This window comes from Erpetoichthys calabaricus, chromosome 8 (genome assembly GCF_900747795.2).
Source record: "Erpetoichthys calabaricus chromosome 8, fErpCal1.3, whole genome shotgun sequence".
Taxonomy (NCBI): Eukaryota; Metazoa; Chordata; class Cladistia; order Polypteriformes; family Polypteridae; genus Erpetoichthys; species Erpetoichthys calabaricus.
Window position 1 is genome coordinate 78,044,776 of NC_041401.2, and position 23,210 is coordinate 78,067,985.

At 37.4% G+C, this 23,210-nt stretch overlaps 1 protein-coding gene across 2 annotated transcripts in view; it reads left to right on the forward strand.

Moving 5' to 3' along the window:
- The first annotated feature begins 2,542 nt into the window (after positions 1 to 2,542).
- vps53 (VPS53 subunit of GARP complex) overlaps positions 2,543 to 23,210 on the forward strand; it is a 37,107-nt gene continuing 16,439 nt past the window's right edge. For both annotated transcript variants that reach the window (XM_028806897.2, XM_028806898.2), the window contains exons 1-10: positions 2,543 to 2,678; positions 5,645 to 5,725; positions 11,730 to 11,779; positions 11,872 to 11,938; positions 13,079 to 13,165; positions 13,398 to 13,513; positions 13,776 to 13,895; positions 20,473 to 20,551; positions 20,650 to 20,793; positions 20,905 to 21,047. In XM_028806897.2, the coding sequence (XP_028662730.1) occupies positions 2,595 to 2,678; positions 5,645 to 5,725; positions 11,730 to 11,779; positions 11,872 to 11,938; positions 13,079 to 13,165; positions 13,398 to 13,513; positions 13,776 to 13,895; positions 20,473 to 20,551; positions 20,650 to 20,793; positions 20,905 to 21,047 (971 nt within the window). In that variant the 5' untranslated portion in view covers positions 2,543 to 2,594. The remainder of the gene's footprint in view (positions 2,679 to 5,644; positions 5,726 to 11,729; positions 11,780 to 11,871; positions 11,939 to 13,078; positions 13,166 to 13,397; positions 13,514 to 13,775; positions 13,896 to 20,472; positions 20,552 to 20,649; positions 20,794 to 20,904; positions 21,048 to 23,210) is intronic.

Below are 23,210 nucleotides of genomic sequence, written 5' to 3' on the forward strand. Positions count from 1 at the left end.
GAATGAGAGAGAGAAGAGGTTGGATGATGTGGAGATAGTGAATCAGGAAGTGCAACGGATTAGCAAGGAGGAAGTAAGGACGGCTATGAATAGGATGAAAAATGGAAAGGCCGTTGGTCCAGATGACATACCTGTGGAAGCATGGAGGTGTTTAGGAGAGATGGCAGTGGAGTTTTTAACCAGATTGTTTAATGGAATGTTGGAAAGTGAGAGGATGCCTGAGGAGTGTAGAAGAAGTGTACTGGTGCCGATATTTAAGAATAAGGGGGATGTGCAGGACTGCAGTAACTACAGGGGAATAAGATTGATGAGCCACAGCATGAAGTAATGGGAAAGAGTAGTGGAAGCTAGGTTAAGAAGTGAGGTGATGATTAGTGAGCAGCAGTATGGTTTCATGCCCAGAAAGAGCACCATCTGAGGATGCTGATGGAGAAGTTTAGAGAAGGCCATAAGGAGTTGCATTGCGTCTTTGTGGTCCTGGAGAAAGCATATGACAGGGTGCCTCAAGAGGAGCTGTGGTATTGTAATAATAATAATAATAATAATAATAATAATAATAATTCTTTACATTTATATAGCACTTTCTCACTACTCAAAGCGCTTAGCAATTGCAGGTTAAGGGCCTTGCTCAAGGGCCCAACAGTATGAGGAAGTCGGGAGTGGCAGAGAAGTATGCAAGAGTTGTACAGGATATGTACGAGGGAAGTGTGACAGTGGTGAGGTCTGCGGTAGGAGTGACGGATGCATTCAAGTTGGAGGTGGGATTACATCAGGGATCAGCTCTGAGCCCATTCTTATTTGCAATGGTGATGGACAGGTTGACAGATGAGATTAGACAGGAGTCCCCGTGGACTATGATGTTTGCTGATGACATTGTGATCTGTAGCAATAGTAGGGAGCAGGTTGAGGAGACCCTGGAAAGGTGGATATATACTCTAGAGAGGAGAGGAATGAAGGTCAGTAGGAACAAGACAGAATACATGTGTGTAAATGAGAGGGAGGTCAGTGGAATGGTGAGGATGCAGGGAGTAGAGTTGGCGAAGGTGGATGAGTTTAAATACTTGGGATCAACAGTACAGAGTAATGGGGATTGTGGAAGAGAGGTGAAAAAGAGAGTGCAGGCAGGGTGGAATGGGTGGAGAAAAGTGTCAGGAGTAATTTGTGACAGACGGGTATCAGCAAGAGTGAAAGGGAAGGTCTACAGGACAGTAGTGAGGCCAGCTACAGTATGTTATATGGGTTGGAGATGGTGGCACTGACCAGAAAGTAGGAGACAGAGCTGGAGGTAGCAGAGTTAAAGATACTAAGATTTGCACTGGGTGTGACGAGGATGGATAGGATTAGACATGAGTACATTAGAGGGTCAGCTCAAGTTGGACGGTTTGGGAGGCAAAGTCAGAGAGGCAAGATTGAGTTGGTTTGGACATGTGCAGAGGAGAGATGCTGGGTATATTGGGAGAAGGATGCTAAGGATAGAGCTGCCAGGGAAGAGGAAACCAGGAAGGCCTAAGCGAAGGTTTATGGATGTGGTGAGAGAGGACATGCAGGTGATGGGTGTGACAGAGCAAAATGCAGAGGACAGAAACATATGGAAGAAGATGATCTGCTGTGGCGATCCCTAATGGGAGCAGCTGAAAGAAGAAGACTAGTCATTTCTAAAGAATCTTACTCTGCATGCTAAAATATCCATCCATCCATCCAGTATCCAACCCACTATATCCTAACTACAGGGTCACGGGGGTCTGCTGGAGCCAATCCCAGCCAACACAGGGTGCAAGGCAGGAAACAAACCCCAGGCAGGGCACCAACCCACCGCAGGGCACACACACACACACACACACACAAAGGACAATTTAGGATCACCAATGCACCTAACCTGCATGTCTTTGGACTGTGGGAGGAAACTGGAGTACCCGGAGGAAACCCACGCAGAAACGGGGAGAACATGCAAACTCCACGCAGAGAGGACCGGGTCTCCTAACTGCGAGGCATGCTAAAATATAATTATATAATAATAATTTGGATTAATGTTAATGTTCTGTTACGATCCCAAACCAAAACCATTATATCTGTATTCTTATTTTCATATATCTTCTGTAATTTGCAGTGTTCTGAAATGTAATTTTATTACATTTATGGGAATGGAAAATGGACCCAAGAAAAGGGAAATTAAATAACAAAAGGGTGATTTAATTTCATTTTGAAAAATTTTACAGATGACACTTAAGTGTGTCGAAAATGAATCTGAAAATGGTGTAATTTCATTTTATTTTTAAATTTTGCAGCACCCCAGCGCATATACGTTGAAAAATAAATGGCAAAAGAGAGACCGCATTTTCAATATATAATTCTAATTTTCATTTCCCTTTTTTGCTGAAAATACCTCCCCTATACATTGACCCATTTTAGAGATGTTAATGTGCTGTACTTCGAAAAAGTCCACGCTCATTAGATAGTAGTAACACCGCTCTGTTCCACCGCCAGCACTTTGGAAAAAAAAATACATTTAAAAGAACGCCTCCTCCCAGAAGCCATTGCGCGTTTGCGGAAGTGTGGCTCCGGCTTCCTTTGGTACCAGGAAGGGAGCGTTCAGAATGGAAGAGGAGGAATTAGAATTTGTGGATGAGTTGGAAGCTGTACTACACTTGTCGCCCGAAGTTCAGCAAGCAATAGAACAGGTGACAAGAAGGGCAAGGGAAGGGATATGAAAAGTATGCCATGCAGTACTGCCTGTTCAAGCGTGTGGCCCGAATTGCGATTGCTGTGCTGAAAGTACCACCGTTTAGCAGGTGGTACTGAGGTGATGTCGTTATTTTGTGTGATAGGTACTGGAATACAACAAAACCATTTTACAGTTACACAGTTCTTAAGTTGCGTTTTTGTTTTCACATTTTGTTGAATTTGAGTATTGTAATAAATAACGTTGGAAGTGTTCTGTTCATTTTTAAAGGAGAGCTGTGTTAACCTTATATTTGAGTTCTAAATAGGTGAGGTATTGATTTGACAATATACTTCATAATGAATCACGATCTCAGTAAATTTTATGTTTCAGAACTTCTCATTAGAATATGCATGTTGTATGTTTTTATGGTACAGTGTTTGGGTAGTTCAATTTTCTCAATGAATGGGATTATTTACGTTACTCAGATGGTTAGTGAATCAAGAAGATACGAGGACCTGTGTAGAGAAATGCTGTCAAAGATCAATAAAACATAACGGTTGTGGTATTTCTAAAACTCGGAACCTCTGGAAAGAATGCAGATGTCCACATTAAATGCAATCCTAAATTTCTTGCTTAGTCATAACTATGAAAACCAAATCCAAGCAAATGCAGAAGGTTTGGGGGCAGAAACCTGCAAGAAGGAAAACAAAATTTCACATTCTGTCAAAGGCAAGTCTAGGGGAAATCCAGTAGAAATGTTCTGGACTAACGAAAGATAAACTGGAACAAATAACTAAGACTGCACTGGTACTAGTATGACAGAAAGGCAGTAGGGTAGAAAAGTTCAAAGGAGTATAGTTTAAATATGCATGGTGAATAACAATGCACGTTTTCAGTTTGTAAAATAAATTGATTCAATTATCTGATAATTTTATTTTTTCTTAAGTGATTATGAATATTTTCAGAAAAAGCGCAGTCTATTTTCTGAAATATTTAACAGTTATCTTGTATTTCTTCAAAAACAAAATATTATTTTTGATCCAATAAGAGTTAATCTTTCCTTACTGCAATCTTCAAAATAGGAATTTATAGCTAATAGTTGAATTTCTTGTTTATAAACTTCTGTGGTCCTGCTCAAGGTATTATTCTGGTTTTAACTGGTACTGTACTGTGGTTACAACCCATCCATGTACAATCAGTATTGTTTTTAGTGTGTCACTGAATTTAGTGGCATGAAAAGTGTTAAGCCCTCTTTGTTCTTTTTATTCTTTTTGTTATGTATAAGTCTTGATGCCTGGAGTTTTAGATTAGAAATTTTTAGAAGTCATGTTGGTGTTTTTTTTTTGTGACACGGTCACAAGGATAAAAAAGTAAATAATAAGAATCATAAATGAAGTAAAATGTCACCTTATTTTAACCTTTGACTGGGTTAGTGCCCTTTGAACTACACTGTATCACCAGATGTTTGTAGAGACCTGATCATCACACCTGTATGAACTTGTTGGACATCCCATACCAACACCATGGGCATTAATATGGAATTGGCCCACCCTTTGCGGCCATAACAGCCTCCACTCTTCCGGGGAGGCTTTCCATAAGTTTTTGGGGTGTGCCTTTGGGAACTTGTGCCCATTCAGCCAAAATGAGCATTTGTGAAGTTAGGTAATGATTTTGGATAAGAAGACCTGACTCATAATCGGCTTTCCACTTCATCCTAAAGGTGTTTATTGGGGCTAAGGCCAGGATTCTGTGCATAGCACTCGAGTTCCTTCACACCTAACCCATCAAATGTTGTCTTTATGGACCTGGCTTTGTACACAGGAGAACAGTCATGCTGGAATAGAAAAGGGACTTCACTAAAGTGTTGTTACAAATGTTACAAAGTACAATCATCTCAAATGTCTTTGTATGATTGCTGTAGCATTAACAGAACTCTTCACTGGAACCAAGTGGCCTAGTCCCAGACCATTTTTCCACCTCCACCACACTTTTCAGCAGGCATTATGCAATCCAGGAGATAGAATTCTCCTGGCATCCACCAAACACCGATTTATTCACTGCCAGATAGTGAAGTATGATTCCTCACTTTAGAGATTATATTTCTACTACTCCAGAGTCGACTGGCAGTGTGCTTTACGCCACTTGGTATTGTGCATAGTGATCTTAGGCCTGTGTGCAGCTGCTTGGTCATGGAAACTCATTTCATGAAACTCTTGGCACACAATTCTTGTGGTCATGTTGCTTGCTTAAGCAGTTTGGAAGTCTGTTGGAAGTGATGCAACAAAGGGTAGGTGAATTTTATGTACTAGACACTTCCACACCACAATGGTAGCACTTGAAATTGACCTGTGTAGATCTAGTGGAGCAGAATTTCACATACTGACTTGTGGCAAAGGTGGCATTCTCTGACAATGCCATGTTTTATTTCACTGAGCTCTTCAGTGTAACACATTCTGCTGCTAATGTTTGTCAATAGGGATTGCATGGCTATGTGCTACATTTTACGCACTTATTAACAATGGGTACAGCTGAAACACCTGAATTCACCAATAGAGGGGTGTCCACATACGTTTGTCCTTATAATGTATCTTTGGCTGCCAGTCTATTACCATTTTACATTACATACAACTGTTAGTCTGGTAAAATTGTTGTTGCTATGTTGAATTAGTTTTGGTATGATGGTTGACTGCAGTTTTTAGGTCATATATGTTTAATAAAGTTAAATTCAGGACTCTAGTCGAGGACAGTGTTCCTGGTACAGTATGCCTTGGATCATGAGGTATACAGTATAATGTCTGCTAAGTGATGGTGCTCTCTCTTTTTTTTTTTTCTATCCTGAGTGATACCTTCCTTAGCTGTATTTCCTTTGAATTTTAGTACAGGTGAAGTATATAGACTTTACCTGAAAAATGTTAATTTTACCAAGCATGCAATATTGTTTACCTACTTAACTCTTAAATCATTTTCTATCTTTGTATGAAGGTTTTTCCAAGTCAGGATCCATTAGACAGAGCAGACTTCAATGCAGTGGAGTACATCAACACCCTTTTTCCCACTGAGCAAGTAAGAAATGAAACATTATAACATTAGAGAATCAAAATTGGGTATATATATTAAGGGTTTAGTGTTTTCAAAGGATGATACAACAGGACTTATGAAATATAAAGTAACGATTACATTTTGAGATGCATTTATTGTTTTTGTCAAAGATACAATTTATTAATGTATTTTTAGATATACCACCTAAACCTAATAGTTTAATCAAAGTCTGTTACAGGACTATATTTTTCCTTTTCTGTCTGCTAAACTCAGATGCTTTTTGTATAATGTTGGCAACTTGGCCTAGCTGATTCATTGCTTATTGCATCGGACCAATAGAAATATTAATAGCAATGTACAGTTCTTTAAAGAGCAAATATTCTCATATGATTATTTTGAACCTTGTATACAGAATCATGTTGGTAACTGCTATATTGATACTGAATGTCTCTGCCAAAAAAATCTGTAGCTGGCCCGTTTAAACGTTTAACATTAAGTTTAATATATGAATGTGAATATAATCACTGGTATTGTGGATGATTAAATTATTATATATACAGTGGAGCATACACATTGAAATATTGAATGAAACTAGTAATAGTTTGAATCAAATCTTTCACTAAATCACTAGTTATTTTTAAGATGAATAAAAGAACAGACAGATTAAAATGTAGGATTTTAGCAGTATACACATTAAGTCAATATTCCATATACACAACTGGGTAAATGAGATTGGAGTCTACTCAGTTTAGATATGAATGGTGACAAATCCAAAAAGAATTAGATTACTGAGATCACACAAACAGCAAGCGAAAATTCAAAACATCTTACACAATGAGATACTGAAAATGTAAATGATAATTTACAGTAACTAAAGCTTATAAAGGCTTCATACATGTACACTAAGATGATCTCCTTTATGAAATGCTACTTATAAATACTTTTTCTATTAGCTTTAACTGCAGAATTAGTAAAATGTGTATTATCATTAGTGGTAGTTAAAATAATTTTTTTAAAAGATTATATTTTTACCCCAATAAAAATAACATGTTTTAATATTACTAGAGCCTTCTGTGTTTGTTTTCAACTACTAACCAGAACTTGTAACTAAGTTGGTGTATTTCTTTTGCTTAATAAATCTTGAGTTGTAGACTCAGGAGTTCTTTGTTTCAGTTTGAATTGGAATTCACATCTCCACAGGCCAGTAATCAAGGTAGTTCCCCAACAAGCAGCATCAATAGCTTCTACAGCAGGTGTTCAATATAGGTAAAGTAAACTGTGTACTAAGGACCCAAAGAAAAGATTTTGCTGTTGACCATCCTAAAAATAAATAAGTATTGGTAACAATCCCAGCAAATGCCACTCACTAATTTTTAGTACATTTACCTCCATAGAACCCCTCCTGTTGTGACCAAAATAAAGTAAGACAGTCGATACAGAGAGAAAAGAAACCACTTCAACATAAAGCAGAATTCATCCTAAAAATACCAGAATCTGCCAAAAACAGAACCAAAGCAAAATGAGACCTAAATCCCACAGATACAACTCCAATACACTTTCAGGGGTACAGGGCTAGTAAGTTATTTTGAGCTGCAGACTTCATCACCTGTGGTGTAGACTGAAGTTCTTGAAGGGCACGAAGATCCTGAAACTAAGTTTGAAGATTTAATCCAGTGGTTTTCAGGTTAATTTCTTGCAGGACCCCTGTGGCTGCAGATTTTTATTCCAACCAATTGCTCAATCCATGTGCCATTCTTTCATTTAATCAATCAATCTGAATGTTTAGCTATCTGACATACAAATATTTGTAATAAGCATTTTGTACCTGTATTGTTTAAGCATGTGATCAAGTGGAATAAGTACCTGACATTTTTGGTAGACTGAGTCAAGGGAGATGAGTGTGTGATGCACAATCAGGAGCTATGAGACCGTTTTGTACAATATATTGAGGGCATGCATATTATTAATTAGACGCTACTTAATAATTAGTATTAATTGCATTAGTAAAATAATTATTAAATTTTATTCTGATGGTTAATATAAGATGAATACAGGGTGATTGTTTAATGTATTTGATAGACATTAAAGTTAAATTTGAATAGATAATTACATTTTTGTGCAATTAATAATTCTTGGGTATGTAAACTATTGTGGGACAGTTAATGCTAACTGATCAAATTTATGATAACATGCATGGCTATAGACAAGGATTAATATGCTGTTGCTCAAATTAATCTTGAATGCTGCAGTTTTACAAAATTCTGCAGTACATTTAATATTGAACCCTATAGCGATGAGAATGGGTTCATATTCTAATGCACCATGTCATCTGTATAAAGAGACATTTTTGTTTTAAGACTTTAACTTACAATTCCTTTAGTCTCAATGTTTTTTTATTTTAAACTAAACCATTTAAAAAATATAGCTATCTAATTGCAAATCTTATTGTGACTAATTTCTATTAACAGCATTTTTAATGCTCAAATGACTTTAATTTTCATTTAAAACATTTTTGTTGCATTTTATTGTGTTCTTTATCTATTTTGTATTTGATAGAATTAATTACATATACAAAATAATCACCAATGTTGTTCTTTACTTATTGGTGCTGTGGATTCTGTATTGTATAAATAAATTACTTCTAAATCTCCGCTGTGCAGTTTAGGTGTATTTAATATTGAATAAGTCATTGTTTGAATAGGGAGATGCTTTGATGCGTTTTTTTATATGAGCAAACAAATTAGTTTATACATATCTTCTTATATAATATGCTACAGTGGCTGTCCATTTGTCTGTCCAGGAATTTAAATCACCTGTAGCTCGCAAACCATTTGACCTATTGACATGAAATTTGGTACACATATACCACGTGACCTCTACTGTCTGCTTTCGGGGAGTTGATTTTTATTACTATTTTTTTATTTTTATTTTGTTTTATTGTAGAATCAACTCTCTGCAGTGTGCAGCATGGCAGCCGTGCGGCGCATGTGTACGGGTGCCGTTCTCATCCTTGCCACCTTCGCCGTCACTTCCTCTACCTCTCTATATCTTAAATCATTCTTGAGGCAGATTGAACACTTAAGTGCCAGTATAAGTGAAAAATTAAGAAAAACGTATTAAGTAATTGCAACACAAAAACTGACTTAATCAGTTTTAACATGAAAAGATGCCAATGGAAGAAAAGAAGAAGCGGGCCACTAGAGTGGAGAAAATGAGCTGCTCGCAAAGCATCAAGCGCATCAACCTCTGAGCAAACGAATGCTAAACATACAGAAAATGAAAACTATAAGTCAAGTGTATTCCCTGCACATTATCGTGCAGTACACCATTACTGGTTACAGTATAATACAGCTCAAATTACCTTTAACTTCAAACATGAATATTGTTGCACACACTATATATTAATTAGTATGAACATTAATTATAGTGTTGCCTCACTATGTATTATGAAATAGTAGAATTTTGGATATTTATCTTTACTGTTGAATAATATGAACTTGGTATTGATCAAATAATGTGCATACCTTGCACTGTATGAGGTATATCTTCTCCTTAGATGATAATTCTTCTTTATCCCACTAAACATATACTGTAAACACACGTTACAGCATTATAGGCTTGTAGAACAAGAACATACTGGAAGGTAATAAGCACAAACAAGCCTACTCCACTGTCTTGCATTCAGCTCCCCAAAGTACCTGGTTGATATGAAAATGGACTTTTATATTCAGGAGGAAAGGATTTTGTTTAGGTTATATACTGTTAAAAATTTAATTTTTTGTCAAAATAAGATATGAAAGTTTACATTATATTGCAGTAAGTTTCTACTTGTGTAATATTCGATGCATAAAAACTGAAGATTGCAGCCTTGTAATTCTAAGTGAATGACAATGACTGCAACATTTGCCATTATGTAACATTTATTTATTTGTAAATATCTATCAAAAATGAAAAATATATTTGTAAAATATGCAAAAGTATTTATTATGAATTTCAAAAATGCTGTATCTTGAGAGGAAATATATTTTTGTAACACGCCATTATTCGTAATAGTGACAAAAGAATGGAGACAGTGTTTTAGATGACTGCTTCATTAGTCATTTTGGTAGCTCAAGCAATGTCACAAATAGATTGTTAATATTCACATCTAATAAACTGTCCTCTAGTTTGAGGATTTTTCTTTCTTGCTCTTTAAAAGCATTACAGATATAATTAATTGGATATTAATTGCAGCTGATTACAATTGAAGCTGTCGCAATATACTAACTGTGCATTCTGTTTAGTACTCCTGCTCAGCCAGACATTGAGCCTTCCATGTTAAAGGCTGCTCTAAACAGCAAATGAGTGCGGCAGCCAGTCAAATAGACAGTCGGCTCATATCATATGACTATAGAGGCGACTATGCTAAATGCATTTTTAGGAGTCTGATCCTCAACATCTTTCAAAATGTGTGAATTTCTTTTCTCTGCTATTTGCAGGGCCTCCAGGAAAAAAAAGAGAAGTAATGTTGAATCTAGATCACCTGATATTTTTAAGTACCAAACTGAAGAAAATAATTTGTAATACAGAATTATTTTGTTTTAGTGGCAATGTCATTGATCAGAAAAACATACTGTACAAAATATTGGAGCACTGTATTCAAACTAAACAAAAACAATCTCTAATTCAACCACATGGTGTTACATTTTTAACTTTCATGCATTAAGCCCTAGTAACATTAGGTCCATGACACAGGTAACCGTTAATTACTTGTTTATACCATAATAGATGTCTGAATTGAGCATTATATTTATGAAAATACAAGGCTCCAATTAAAATTGTGCCCAACAAAGGTTTTCAAAAGTGAACAACGCCCAGAGCAAGAAAGATGTTGTCCCCCACAAATTACTGTTCCGAAGTTGTGTTACCGTTGCTTTATTCCAGATGATGGAGAGAAAGTGAAATGGTGCTTTATGCAACTGCCACTGATTTGTAGTTTAATATATCTGCAGAAGCATCCCTCATCATAGCAGTATATAATATTGATGAAGGTTTTATGGTTGCAAATAGTATACTCTCTTCAAGAATGGAAATGCAACTGCTTAAGGACTAAGAGCTGCACTGGCCACTTGGGGCTTGAAGGAGAAGCAGCAAGTTTGTATGATTGATTACGGATAACAGTGCGATGTAATGAATGCTGTTAATGATTGGACCAGACTATAGAGCTTTGGTATAATATCGTATGATATCGTTTGGTATAATATCGTATATTAATTCTAACCCTAATCCTTGTGCATAGCATGGTACCTATGCATTTGCGATAGTTCCCTGTCTTTTATAGGTAACACCTAATAATGTGCAAATATAGTTGTAAGCATGCAATTAAACGTAAAAGTATTTAGACAGAGATTGTGTTTTTTCAACTGACTGTGCTGTATGACTAGCACATTTTATAAAGGACACAAGGGCAGCAGCATTCATATAACAGTATGTCACCAAATAAATACTTCTTGAGCTTGCTGTGTATTACATTTAATAATTTTACATACTTGTGCAATAGAGCTATAAGGTTGTGTTTACATTAACTTCTTAATTTTACATTAGTCTCATGTAAAATTCAAGATCTTATCTGGTTTGATTTTGCATACACATGAAAGTTTTGTTTCTTAATACAGCAGATCCCTAATTTAACATTCTTATGTTTAACATATTTCCCACGTTTTACATTTTGGTGAGTGGTGGTGGTGACTTTTTTTTCTTTTTTTTTATAAATAATCTTTACTTATAAGAAACAGTGTTATTTTTATTTCCTAATTATTTGAATATCTGTTATTTACTGTATTTCAAAAACGGTGACAAATACTTTTAGTAAGAATCTTGCATATTTATTTTAGTGTGATTGAAATTAATAGTTGCAATTACCATATCAAGGGCAATAATAATTAGTTATGAATTTTGTGGTAATCATGCACAACTAGTTACAAGGTTTAATCTATATGTTTTGAAACCTTGCTAATAGTGTTTTTTTTTTCTCTCTGCCTATCAACAGTCCCTGGCAAATATTGATGATGTCGTTAACAAAATACGGTTAAAAATAAGGTATGCAGAATTCAGTACATTTTTTTTCCTTTGTGCATGTTTATTAATTAATACTTTCTTTAAAATGACATATATGCAAATCTTCTTTTAAGGCGGTTAGACGACAATATCAGGACAGTTGTGAGAGGACAAACAAATGTGGGACAAGATGGGAGACAGGTTTGTATTCAGTATTGTATTTACTTTCTTTGAGATTTAAGTGTTTTCTCTGTCAAATAATTACATGTTGCCATAGTCTGTCAAGCAGTCACTTCTGAGATTCTTGATAGTTGTCTTTTTTATCTTTTCAAATTGCCAATATCAGCTAATTATACTGGCCTTTTTCAGTCTTGCATTTTGTAAATCTAAGGATTTTGGTGATTGAACTTATGGTATTATTAGGCAGATAATTTTTTTTTTTGGTTCAATGTGTCTTTTTTTTGGTTCCTTAAAGTATTTTTTGCTAGTAGTGCTCCATTAACCCACTTGAATTACACTGCTTTCTATAAAATTGCCTGAATGTGTGTCTGGATGTGTGCTGTACAATGCAGTGCCCCAGGTTTGTTTCCAACCTTTATGCCCAGTGCTGCTGAAGAAGGTCTTGTCCACCGAAAATCCTGTAGTGAATTATACAGGTTTGGCTGATATAGAGGGTACACCTCTTATATATGCATTTTTTTAGTGCTTGTTATAAATCTCTTTAATTATCAATATATAAGCTAAGATTTTGTGGTGTTGTGTAGCCACACCAATTTCTCTTTGGATATTTATAAGTAAATTAATTCCTGGGTGGCACAACGGTACTGCTGCTGCCTAACTTTACGGAGTCGGAGGTTCCTGTTCTTTGTGCTCCCTGTGTGTAGTTTGCATGTTCTCCTCGTTTGTGTTTTTCTTCAGGTGCTCCGGTTTCCTCCCAGTTTCCAAAGATGTACACACCAGGTGAACTGGCATTGCTAAATTGTTGGGTGTGTGTTTTCCCCTGTGATGGACTGGTGCCCTGTCTAGGTGGTGTACCTGCTTTGTGCTTGATGATTACTGGGAAAGGCTTTGGATATGTGGGTTAGTATAAAGGATGGATGGAGGAATATTTAAGGTGCTAACTAATCCAGTTTGCAAAGATTTTAATATGGTTTTCATGGTTACACATATGGAAACAGTAATTTTCTGTTCATGTAGTTTGACCCTAACCCCATATGGGTTAAATCTCCACTACCCTAGCCTAACCCTAACCTTTGAACACTCCAATAAGAAATCATTTTATAATATTGTTTTATTTAAATTGTCATAGTACTCCAGTTAATATTCTGTTTTATATTCCAGGCCCTTGAAGAAGCACAGAAAGCCATTAGACAGCTCTTTGGAAAAATTAAAGATATTAAAGATAAAGCAGAGAAATCTGAACAAATGGTATGTACAATTTTGTATTGCTTATCCAGTACACTGGTAGGAAAAATAAGGAGCAAGAAGTCACCATTTAATATAACATTGATTCTTCTCATTATTCCCACACACACTCAAAATGTATATAGTTACCATGGTAAGCATACTTTGTTATTAGATGCCAATCCCAGCAGTGGTAAATTAATGTGACTTTCCTAATCATTCTGCACTGTACAGTATGCATCTTTTCTCATTGCAGGTTAAGGAAATCACACGAGATATCAAGCAGCTGGACCATGCTAAGCGGCACTTGACCACATCTATCACATCTCTGAATCATCTGCACATGCTAGTTGGTGGTGTTGACTCACTAGAGTAAGTTTTCATCAGCATGGATGTTAATAATATGTTGTTCTGCTTAGCAAGAGATTTTACAGCAAGTTACTGTTTTGACAGATCAGGTGTCATTAAAATAAAGGTAGCCAGTCTCTCTTGGATTGACCCAAGGTGTTTTGTGTGGACTAAGTCGGATTATATTCTAAAACATTCTTTATCCTATTCTTGTTGTGCTTTGATGGGTTTAACATATGGTGTTTCTGTTAGTAAACTGCATATTTAAAATATTTCCTGCTTATAGAGCAATGACTCGACGGCGCCAGTATGGAGAAGTTGCAAATCTTCTCCAGGGGGTGGTAAATGTGTTGGAGCACTTCCAGAAATACATGGGAATTCCTCAGATCCGTCAGCTCTCTGAAAGGTATAAGCTTAAACTTTTTTTCTTTATTATGAATTTTCAGTCTGCGTGACCTATTACTCCTCAATAATTTGTTTTATCTTACTGAATATTTTACTTATTCCAGGTACTTAAGTATCCTTTATTTAAAAATAAATACACTTTTTTGCCCTTCTTACATTTGCTATTTTCATTTATATATATATATATATATATATGTGTGTGTGTAGACACACATACATACTATATAAAGCAAAGTTTACTCACTTGCTCACTCATCAACAAAAAACACTTTCCTGTTTATTTAAGAACCTGACATTTGGCAGGATGGTACATCTCAGTCAGTAGGTATCTGGTAAGAAGCGACATTTCAGTATACAGTAATCCCTCCTCCATCGCGGGGGTTGCGTTCCAGAGCCACCCGCGAAATAAGAAAATCCGCGAAGTAGAAACCATATGTTTATATGGTTATTTTTATATTGTCATGCTTGGGTCACAGATTTGCACAGAAACACAGGAGGTTGTAGAGAGACAGGAACGTTATTCAAACACTGCAAACAAACATTTGTCTCTTTTTCAAAAGTTTAAACTGTGCTCCATGACAAGACAGAGATGACAGTTCTGTCTCACAATTAAAAGAATGCAAACATATCTTCCTCTTCAAAGGAGTGCGCATCAGGAGCACAGACTGTCAGAAAGAGAGAGGAAAGCAAACAAATCAATAGGGCTGTTTTGGCTTTTAAGTATGCGAAGCACCGCCCGGTACAAAGCTGTTGAAGGCGGCAGCTCACACCCCCTCCGTCAGGAGCAGGGAGAGAGAGAGAGAGAGACAGAGAAAAACAAACAGTCAAAAATCAATACGTGCCCTTCGAGCTTTTAAGTATGCGAAGCACCGTGCAGCATGTTGCTTCACGAAGCAGCTGCACAGAAGGTAGCAACGTGAAGATAATCTTTCAGCATTTTTAGACGAGCGTCCGTATTGTCTAGGTGTGCAAACAGCCCCCCTGCTCACACCCCCTACGTCAGGATCAGAGAAAGTCAGCGCAAGAGAGAGAGAGAGAAAAGTAAGTTGGGTAGCTTCTCAGCCATCTGCCAATAGCGTCCCTTGTATGAAATCAACTGGGCAAACCAACTGAGGAAGCATGTACCAGAAATTAAAAGACCCATTGTCCTCAGAAATCCGCGAACCAGCAAAAAATCCGCGATATATATATTTAAATATGCTTACATATAAAATCCGCGATACAGTGAAGCCGCGAAAGGCGAAGCGTGATATAGCGAGGGATCACTGTATCAATATCTAGGAGTACAACCCCACCCCATTAGAAAAACTAAATAACCCAAATCTCAAAAATGCCATGATGGATTTGATTGACATTTGGTGACGTTATAGAAAAAAGAAAATTAGTCAACACGTGGTGTGTGTTTTTTTTTTTTTTTATTTCTCAGTATTTGTCAATAGTAAAGCGGTAATGAGTGACTTATTCTTAGGCAGCATGTTGTTTTTTGCTTTAGCTGTGATGGGGCAGAGAAATGTGCATGTAGATCATGTAAATCAACACTGCAAGCAGAACAGCTCCACTGTACAAACTAACAGAGAAGTAGGGCTGGCGGTGAATGAAAAATTGCAGCTGCATAGAATACAAGATGTGAAGTGGACAAGAAAAGTTAGACAAAACCAAAAGAAGAATTGGTTAGCTTTTCACCTCCTTGGGTACAAACAGACTACCTATTCTCAACTTCTTATTCCTTATAATGAAGTCATTAAAACATTTGTGCATTCAGATTCAGGCTGTATTGAATTGTTGAGCACTCTTGTATACATAAACTTCAAAGAATGGGGGGGGGGGGTTGGCGTGGTAAAATACATGTAATACCGTGGAGAGACCGCCATGTGCTGTTACGCAAAACACAAATGGAGAACTGCCAGTCCACTGCATCTGCCCACCACAAGCAGTTTTCTACAACACAAAGCAGACATGACTGCATGCCTTGATTAGTTTAAATGCTTACACAGTTCAGTAAAGGGGTCACCCACAGACAGAACATAGAGGAGGTATACATTGCACATAGATCATCGTATTATTACTTTCGTCTATTCTTATTTACCCCATGCTTAAAATGTTGACTTCATTCCACGGAACACATAAATGTGCAGCCTGTAATCGTCCGTGCTGTATGTAAAAAGTTAAAGGGAACCATGGTTCAATATATATTGCTTTTGATCTGACACCTCTAAGACTTTGTAATGGTACAAGATTACAGACATTCAAATCTGATTAAAGCATCCACTTTTACAGGATCTGCTACAGGGTGAAATTATATTTAAATCCAAAATTCCCATTTTTCTACAAATTACTTGCTTGAATTCAAAAGAAAACAATTTCCTCTAAAATTGTGTTTTGCAGTGACCACCAACAAAAACCAAGTCACTAGCAAGAGCAAGAATTGATCCATTGCAGGAATGTTTTACTTGTGCACTCGTATGTAACATGTTCAAGAGTGGGTGGTGCATGGTTGCACAGTGGTAGCGATGTTGCTTTGTAGTAAGGAGTCCAGGATTCACGTCTTAGGTCCTCCCTGTAAAGTATGCTTGGCTTCTGTCTGCTGGGCTTCCACCGTGTGCTCTGGTTTCCTCCCACATTCCAAAGACATGCAGGTTAGATAGATTGGTGATGCTAAATTGGCCATACCGTGTGCGTGCATGTGTGTGTTCACCCTGTGATGGACTGGCACCCTGTCCAGGTATTGTTCCTGCATTGCACCCTATACTTAATGAGTTAGGCTCTTCCATGATCCTGCTCAGGATTGACCCGGATTAGAACAGAAAATGGTGTAGAATGTTCAAGAGTAAGGAGCTCTAGTGAACTAATAATATTAAGCCCTGGGTGGAGAGAAAAAAAAATATTGTATACGGAAAAGTACTCAGCTACTTAAATAATACTTATAATACATCCAATTAATCCTCAGCACTATAACCAAGGCCCATTGTCTTAGGAAATTTCCCAGGTGAAGCCGGGTAACATCTAGTGTAAAAAATACATAATTGCAAAGTCCAGCCACTCATCAATGATAACACTATTTGCTGTTTATTTAAAAAGCTGAAATTTAGCTGGGTTGTACAAATAGGACATTAGGCATCCACCAAGAAAGAACATTTCAGCATATCAATATTTAGAGGTTAACCCAACCCCACGGCAATAGAAAAAATAAATTCCCTAAAATCTCAATTGAAATTTGGCTCTGTTGTAGAAAAAAAATTACCCAACCCTTGTTTTTTATTTTTAATTTGTCAATAATAATGCTGAACAGAGAGATTTATGTCAACGCACCACATTCTTTGTCGGGTCAGTGCTGACAATTGATCGCACAGAGAAATAAGATTGCCAGTTTATGTAAATGAACACCACTAGTAGATCAGCGTCAATGGGGAATAGGGGAGATGGATGAGGGAAGAAGGAGGCATGTCCAGCACAGCAAAAAGAGGCTAGCTGGTATGGACAATGAAAAAATATAAAAAATGCTTTGACTGATTTGATTTAAATTTGGTGACATTCTAAAAAAAGTACTTTAGTTGATGACCTTTTTTTTTATTATGGATAATAAAGTTATAACAAGGTATCCTGCATAGGATAAAGAGGCTAGGAAAATGTGCTGCTTGGAAAATGAGCTGTGAAGCGAAGCTCAAGTAAAATATGGTTACCACTGCTCTGTAACTCCTGACTGCGTATCAGGTGCTGTGCCAGTGAGTGACTGTAGCTGTGGCTTTGCTACAAGTAAAAGTTTAAACGCTAGCTAAGCTCAGCTACACAACCTCAAAAGAGAGGAGCTCGACACTGTATATAGTTCATGAAATTATTTCTTTTCACCTGTTCTTTTCTGTACAATCCTTACTTTTCCAGTTTTGAACCTCACTTCTTAATAAAAAGGCGCTTCCCTGGGTTGTCTACATTTGAAACTGACACGTCTTTTTCCTTTTCTCATATAAAGATTACTACAATACAATTACATGGAGAAAACCAAACGGTTACTGATATTTACTTTTTTTTCGCCTTCGGAGTACCAGCATATTTCACAAAGCCGTGTGTCCTACTGTAAGATAAAATATACTCGATTACTGTTAGAACTTTGTTTGGCTCTGGGAATATGACCAAAAAAAAAAAAAAACAAAGTTGAACATACAGCTGACGAAAAACAATAAAAGGAAATGCATATATATGTATGCTGGGACTCTTCCACACTGGGAGGATTGAGGTAACAAGTGTGGTCAGAGCGTTACCTTTCCCGGAGCGCTAGATGGCAGCCCCCTTGGGTTGCAGTGGTGCCTAGGACTCCCGCAGGGCTCCATGGAAGTTGGAGTTTCGTACAGCCCTTTTGGGGTCTGTGGGCACCGCCAGGGGGTGCTGCAGCAACTGCTGAGCCCTCATGGGCAGTTCTTCCGCCACACCTGGAAGTGCTGCTGGAAGTGGGTCATCAAACACCTGGAGCATTTCCGGGTGCCTTATATAAGGGGCCAGCAGACACTACTCGTTGAGCCAGAGTTGAGAGGAGGGAGACATAGCTTGCCGGGAGGAGAAAATGAAAAGAATTGTATTGTGCTTGTGGGAAACAGGGAAGACTTTTCCCACAAGGGAAAAGAAAAATAAAAAGTCCTATATGCTTTAGAGTTGTGCCTCTGCGTCTGTCTGTGTCAGGTTGGGTCTGTGGTATAGTACGTCTGATGCCTCTGATTAACTGGCTGCACTAAAACTGAGGCCTGTTGTCTATCAAATTTTCCAAGGCGAAGCATGGTAACACAGCTAGTTCTATTATATTGATATGCTTTGGCATTAAGTGGTCTTTCAGATCTTCTCTTACTTGTGTGTGTCTGTGTGTGGGTGAGTTGTGCCCACTTTTCACTGCACAGGGTTACATAGGCCCAGATTGTTTGAATATATATGGATAGCAGTACCTCCAATATGATCCCATTTTTTTTTTTTTTTTTTTTTTTTTTACTATGACAATTGCAGAATTTTTTCTGAAGAATGGATTCAAAGTTTAGCTCCAATTGCAAGTATCTAATGTAGGTTTTTGAGAATTGGAATACTGTGCTTTCTTTAAAACAAAGACGGTTGTCTTTGAATACACAGTTACTTTTGTTTAAACTACAACTGGTCAGGAATTTACTGTGTATAATAAATTACAAGATGTTCTGAAACTATTTTTTCTGTTAACAATGTAGCTTCTCACCATATTTGACCTTATTATTTTTCCAGGCATATGTTAGGGTGTTAGCTATTTTTTTTTGGATACCATTTTAATTAGCCTCACTAATTTCTGAATTTAACCAATTAGCAGTGTAAAAACATAGGACTAGTTTAATACTAAATGCTATTTGAAATGAACAGTGACATGCAGTAAACTCTCTACTATGAAGTTGAATATGCAAGAAAGCAAACAACTGAAAAGACTTGTGTCTAGATATTCAAATTGCCTAAGATGTGCATATTTAAAAGAGGATCATTCTGAATGCCCTTTTGCCAAGCTGACTTTGATTCAGTCATTCTGGTAGCTGTAAACTGGAAATGTGTACATCATGAGAAACATGCATATTGTACTTAATTAGTCCTCTAGAGCATTGCTCCTTTTTCATCTGCATTAAGCAGAAATCAGAGACCAAATTAGCAGGTGGAGGTTACATTAAACTCTAAATGACCGCTGGATTCTGTATCATTGACTAGGTAATATGAATTTTGCAGATCCTTCACAATTATTTGTATTCTTGCAGTAATACAACCTAAGATATATTCTGATCTCCATTATAGAATGTACTTAAAATCAAAACAATTAAAATATTAGATAAAAATGAACAAATGGAACAATACTGTAAGTGATGCTTTCTCAAGACCTTATTTATTATCTTTCTGGAAAAGGTATGCTGTATGAACCTCCATCTTATAAGTTAATTTTTTGCCAGACTAAGCAATAACCTAGTTTTTGTTTTAGTTCAATCTACATTTTATGAAAGCTCATTGGCACCATTTGTTGTTGTGATTGGACTGCACTCTGCATAATGCCAAAAGTAGTTAATGGACAGAAATGGTTAGTCATTCCAGCCCAAGCTGATTCATAACCCTAGATGGATTGGCTCTTGTCAAATGTTAAGCCTGATTAGGGAATTTCACCATTTACAGTGCCACATTCTAATGTGAAACTCTCCTTAATTCAAACCAGACTGGATTGTTGGTGTAAATGTGCTTAGGATGATCTACTTTGTTAAAGCTGTAAGTTGGTAAGGGAGTTCTTGAAGTAAGTTGTAGTCAACAAAGTGCAGATCACATGTGCAAGAACACAAGAAGGCATGGTATGAGATGCAGCTGCCTGATGTATAGATTATTGTCTTGCTGCAGACTCTGTTCCAACCTTTCACTTGTATTATCAAAAATAACTTAAGTGTACTTGAATATTAGCTATAGTAAACTCTGCACGTTAGTAGTGTAGCTTGTAGCTGTGATAATATAGAGAGGAGTGTGAAATTGGACAGTCTAAGATCTGTTTTTGCAATAGTGATCTTAAATTTTAAACCTTTGGCATTTCTAATGATTTTGCTTTGATCTTTCAGAGTGAAAGCAGCCCAAACAGAACTGGGACAGCAGATTTTAGCAGACTTTGAGGAAGCTTTTCCATCCCAAGGATCAAAAGTATTGTTAAGTATTAGTATAGTCATTTATCAAGTTTGAAAGAAAAATTGTGGCATAATTGCTGTATGTTAGTTATGTGTGTATTTACCCTCTCCCAGAGACCCGGAGGCCCCAGCAATGTCTTACGAGATGCTTGTCTTGTTGCAAATGTCCTTGACCCCAGGATCAAACAGGAAATTATTAAGAAGTTCATAAAACAACACCTCTCAGAATATCTTGTTTTGTTTCAAGAAAACCAAGATGTGAGTGTGTCATTCTAGACCTGTCTTTAACACTTATGTCAAGTCTTCTATGAGCAGAGTGGGGAAGATGTCTGCTGGTTGTCTTTTCTTTAATTCTCTTATATATTTAAGGTGGCTTGGTTGGACAAAATTGATCGTCGTTATGCTTGGATCAAGAGGCAGCTTGTGGATTATGAAGAAAAGTATGGTCACATGTTCCCATCTGAGTGGTTCATGACTGAGCGAATTGCGGTGGAGTTCTGCCACATAACCAGGTAATACATGATCATATATGTGTGTGTATATATTTTTTTTTTTTTGGAATTGATAGCTTCAATTTGCTCCTCATTTTATATTCATAAATTCCAATTTATTTTACTTTAACTATTTTACTTTTTTCTCTTGTGTATATCATCCGGGTGCATGGTCTCTGGTGGTATATCTTTGACTGTCCAGTAAAGTTTCCATCCTTAGGAATTAATAACCTAATAGAAAATTCATGATAGATAGATAGATACTTTATTAATCCCAAGGGGAAATTCACATACTCCAGCAGCAGCATACTGATACAAAAAACAATGTTAAATTTAAGAGTAATAAAAATGCAGGTAAAAACAGACAATAACTTTGAATAATGTTAACGTTTCCCCCACCCCCCCAGGTGGAATCGAAGAGTCGCATAGTTTGGGGGAGGAACGATCTCCTCAGTCTCAGTGGAGCAGGACAGTGACAGCAGTCTGTCGCTGAAGCTGCTCCTCTGTCTGGAGATGACACTGTTTAGTGGATGCAGTGGATTCTCCATAATTGATAGGAGCCTGCTGAGTGCCCGTCGCTCTGCCACAGATGTCAAACTGTCCAGCTCCATGCCTACAATAGAGCCTGCTTTCCTCACCAGTTTGTCCAGGCGTGAGGCGTCCTTCTTAATGCTGCCTCCCTGGTATCTGAATTTTGTTTGTTTTGGAAAACCATAGACATCAGTCTGAGTTGATTATAGTTGTGTTTTCCAAATAAAATCCATTCATCCGTGTTTGAAACCTTCTTGTACAGAGCAGGGTAACTGAGAAGTTGAAGCTTATCCAACCAGGCATTGGATGCAAGGCAGAAACAGTCCCTGGACAGGACACCAGCCCATCATAGGGTGAACACATGCGCACACACACCATGAGCCAATTTAGTACCCCCAATCCACCTAACCTACATGTCTTTGAACTGTGGGAAGAAACCAGAGCACCTGGAAGAAACCTATGTGGCCATGGGGAGAACATGCAAACTCCACTGCTGCCCTACAAATGAGATGTTAGTAATAGTTAAATTCTTTGATTCTAACATTTTATTTAATTAGGTTTGGAATGAGATTTTCCACTTTAAATACCAGTTTTCTTTATATTTATAATTATATAAACCTGATATGTCCTTGTGGATGAAATTACATTTATATTTGCTGGAATAATTTTTTTGTCCTCTTAGACAAGTACAAAATGTTACCTGAAGGTGAAAATAATGTGCAGTGAAAATAAACGATGACTGATACTGACCTAGAAAATTTTGAATAGGATTTAGTATTTTACATTGGGGCTTTCCCTTAAAGATAGGGTGAGAAGCTCAGTCATCCGGGAGGGGCTCAGAGTAGAGCCGCTGCTCCTCCGCATCGAGAGGAGTCAGATGAGGTGGCTCGGGCATCTGATCAGGATGCCTCCTGGACGCCTCCCTGGTGAGGTGTTCCGGGCACGTCCAACCGGGAGGAGGCCCCGGGGAAGACCCAGGACACGCTGGAGGGACTATGTCTCTCGACTGGCCTGGGAACGCCTTGGGATTCTCCCGGAAGAGCTAGAAGAAGTGGCCGGGGAGAGGGAAGTCTGGGCATCTCTGCTCAAGCTGCTGCCCCCGCGACCCGACCTCGGATAAGCGGGAGACAATGGATGGATGGATTTTACATTGGCATGACATTGTTATCCTCTCAGTAATGCAGAAAAGCAATTTAAACGACAAAATAGTGTGTTTATGTTGTTAAACAAATTGTATACATTAAGGGATGTTATACTGAAAATATATATTGCGTTAGTGAGACAGCCTCTAAAGGAGTATGTGCAGTTATGGGTCACCATGCTACAAAACACATATATCCTCACTAGAAAAGGTCTTGAAAAGAGTAACAAAATGTACCCATAGACCACTGAACATGTCCAGATTTATGAGGCTAAGGCATCTGAATCTGTTCAGTCTTCAAAAGAAACTTAAGCCAATTATTCTGAACTCTCAAATACACCTGAGTTAGAATATGAGTCAGGTATTTAAGGACTAAAATAGAAATGACAGGTGTGGTAATACACCTTCGGGTCTATGGTAATGTACAATTTATAATAAATAAAACAGTGTGCTTGTGTTCTGAGCAGGAGCCCATGGAAGAACACATGAATGGCTCTGGAGTGATGATGGGG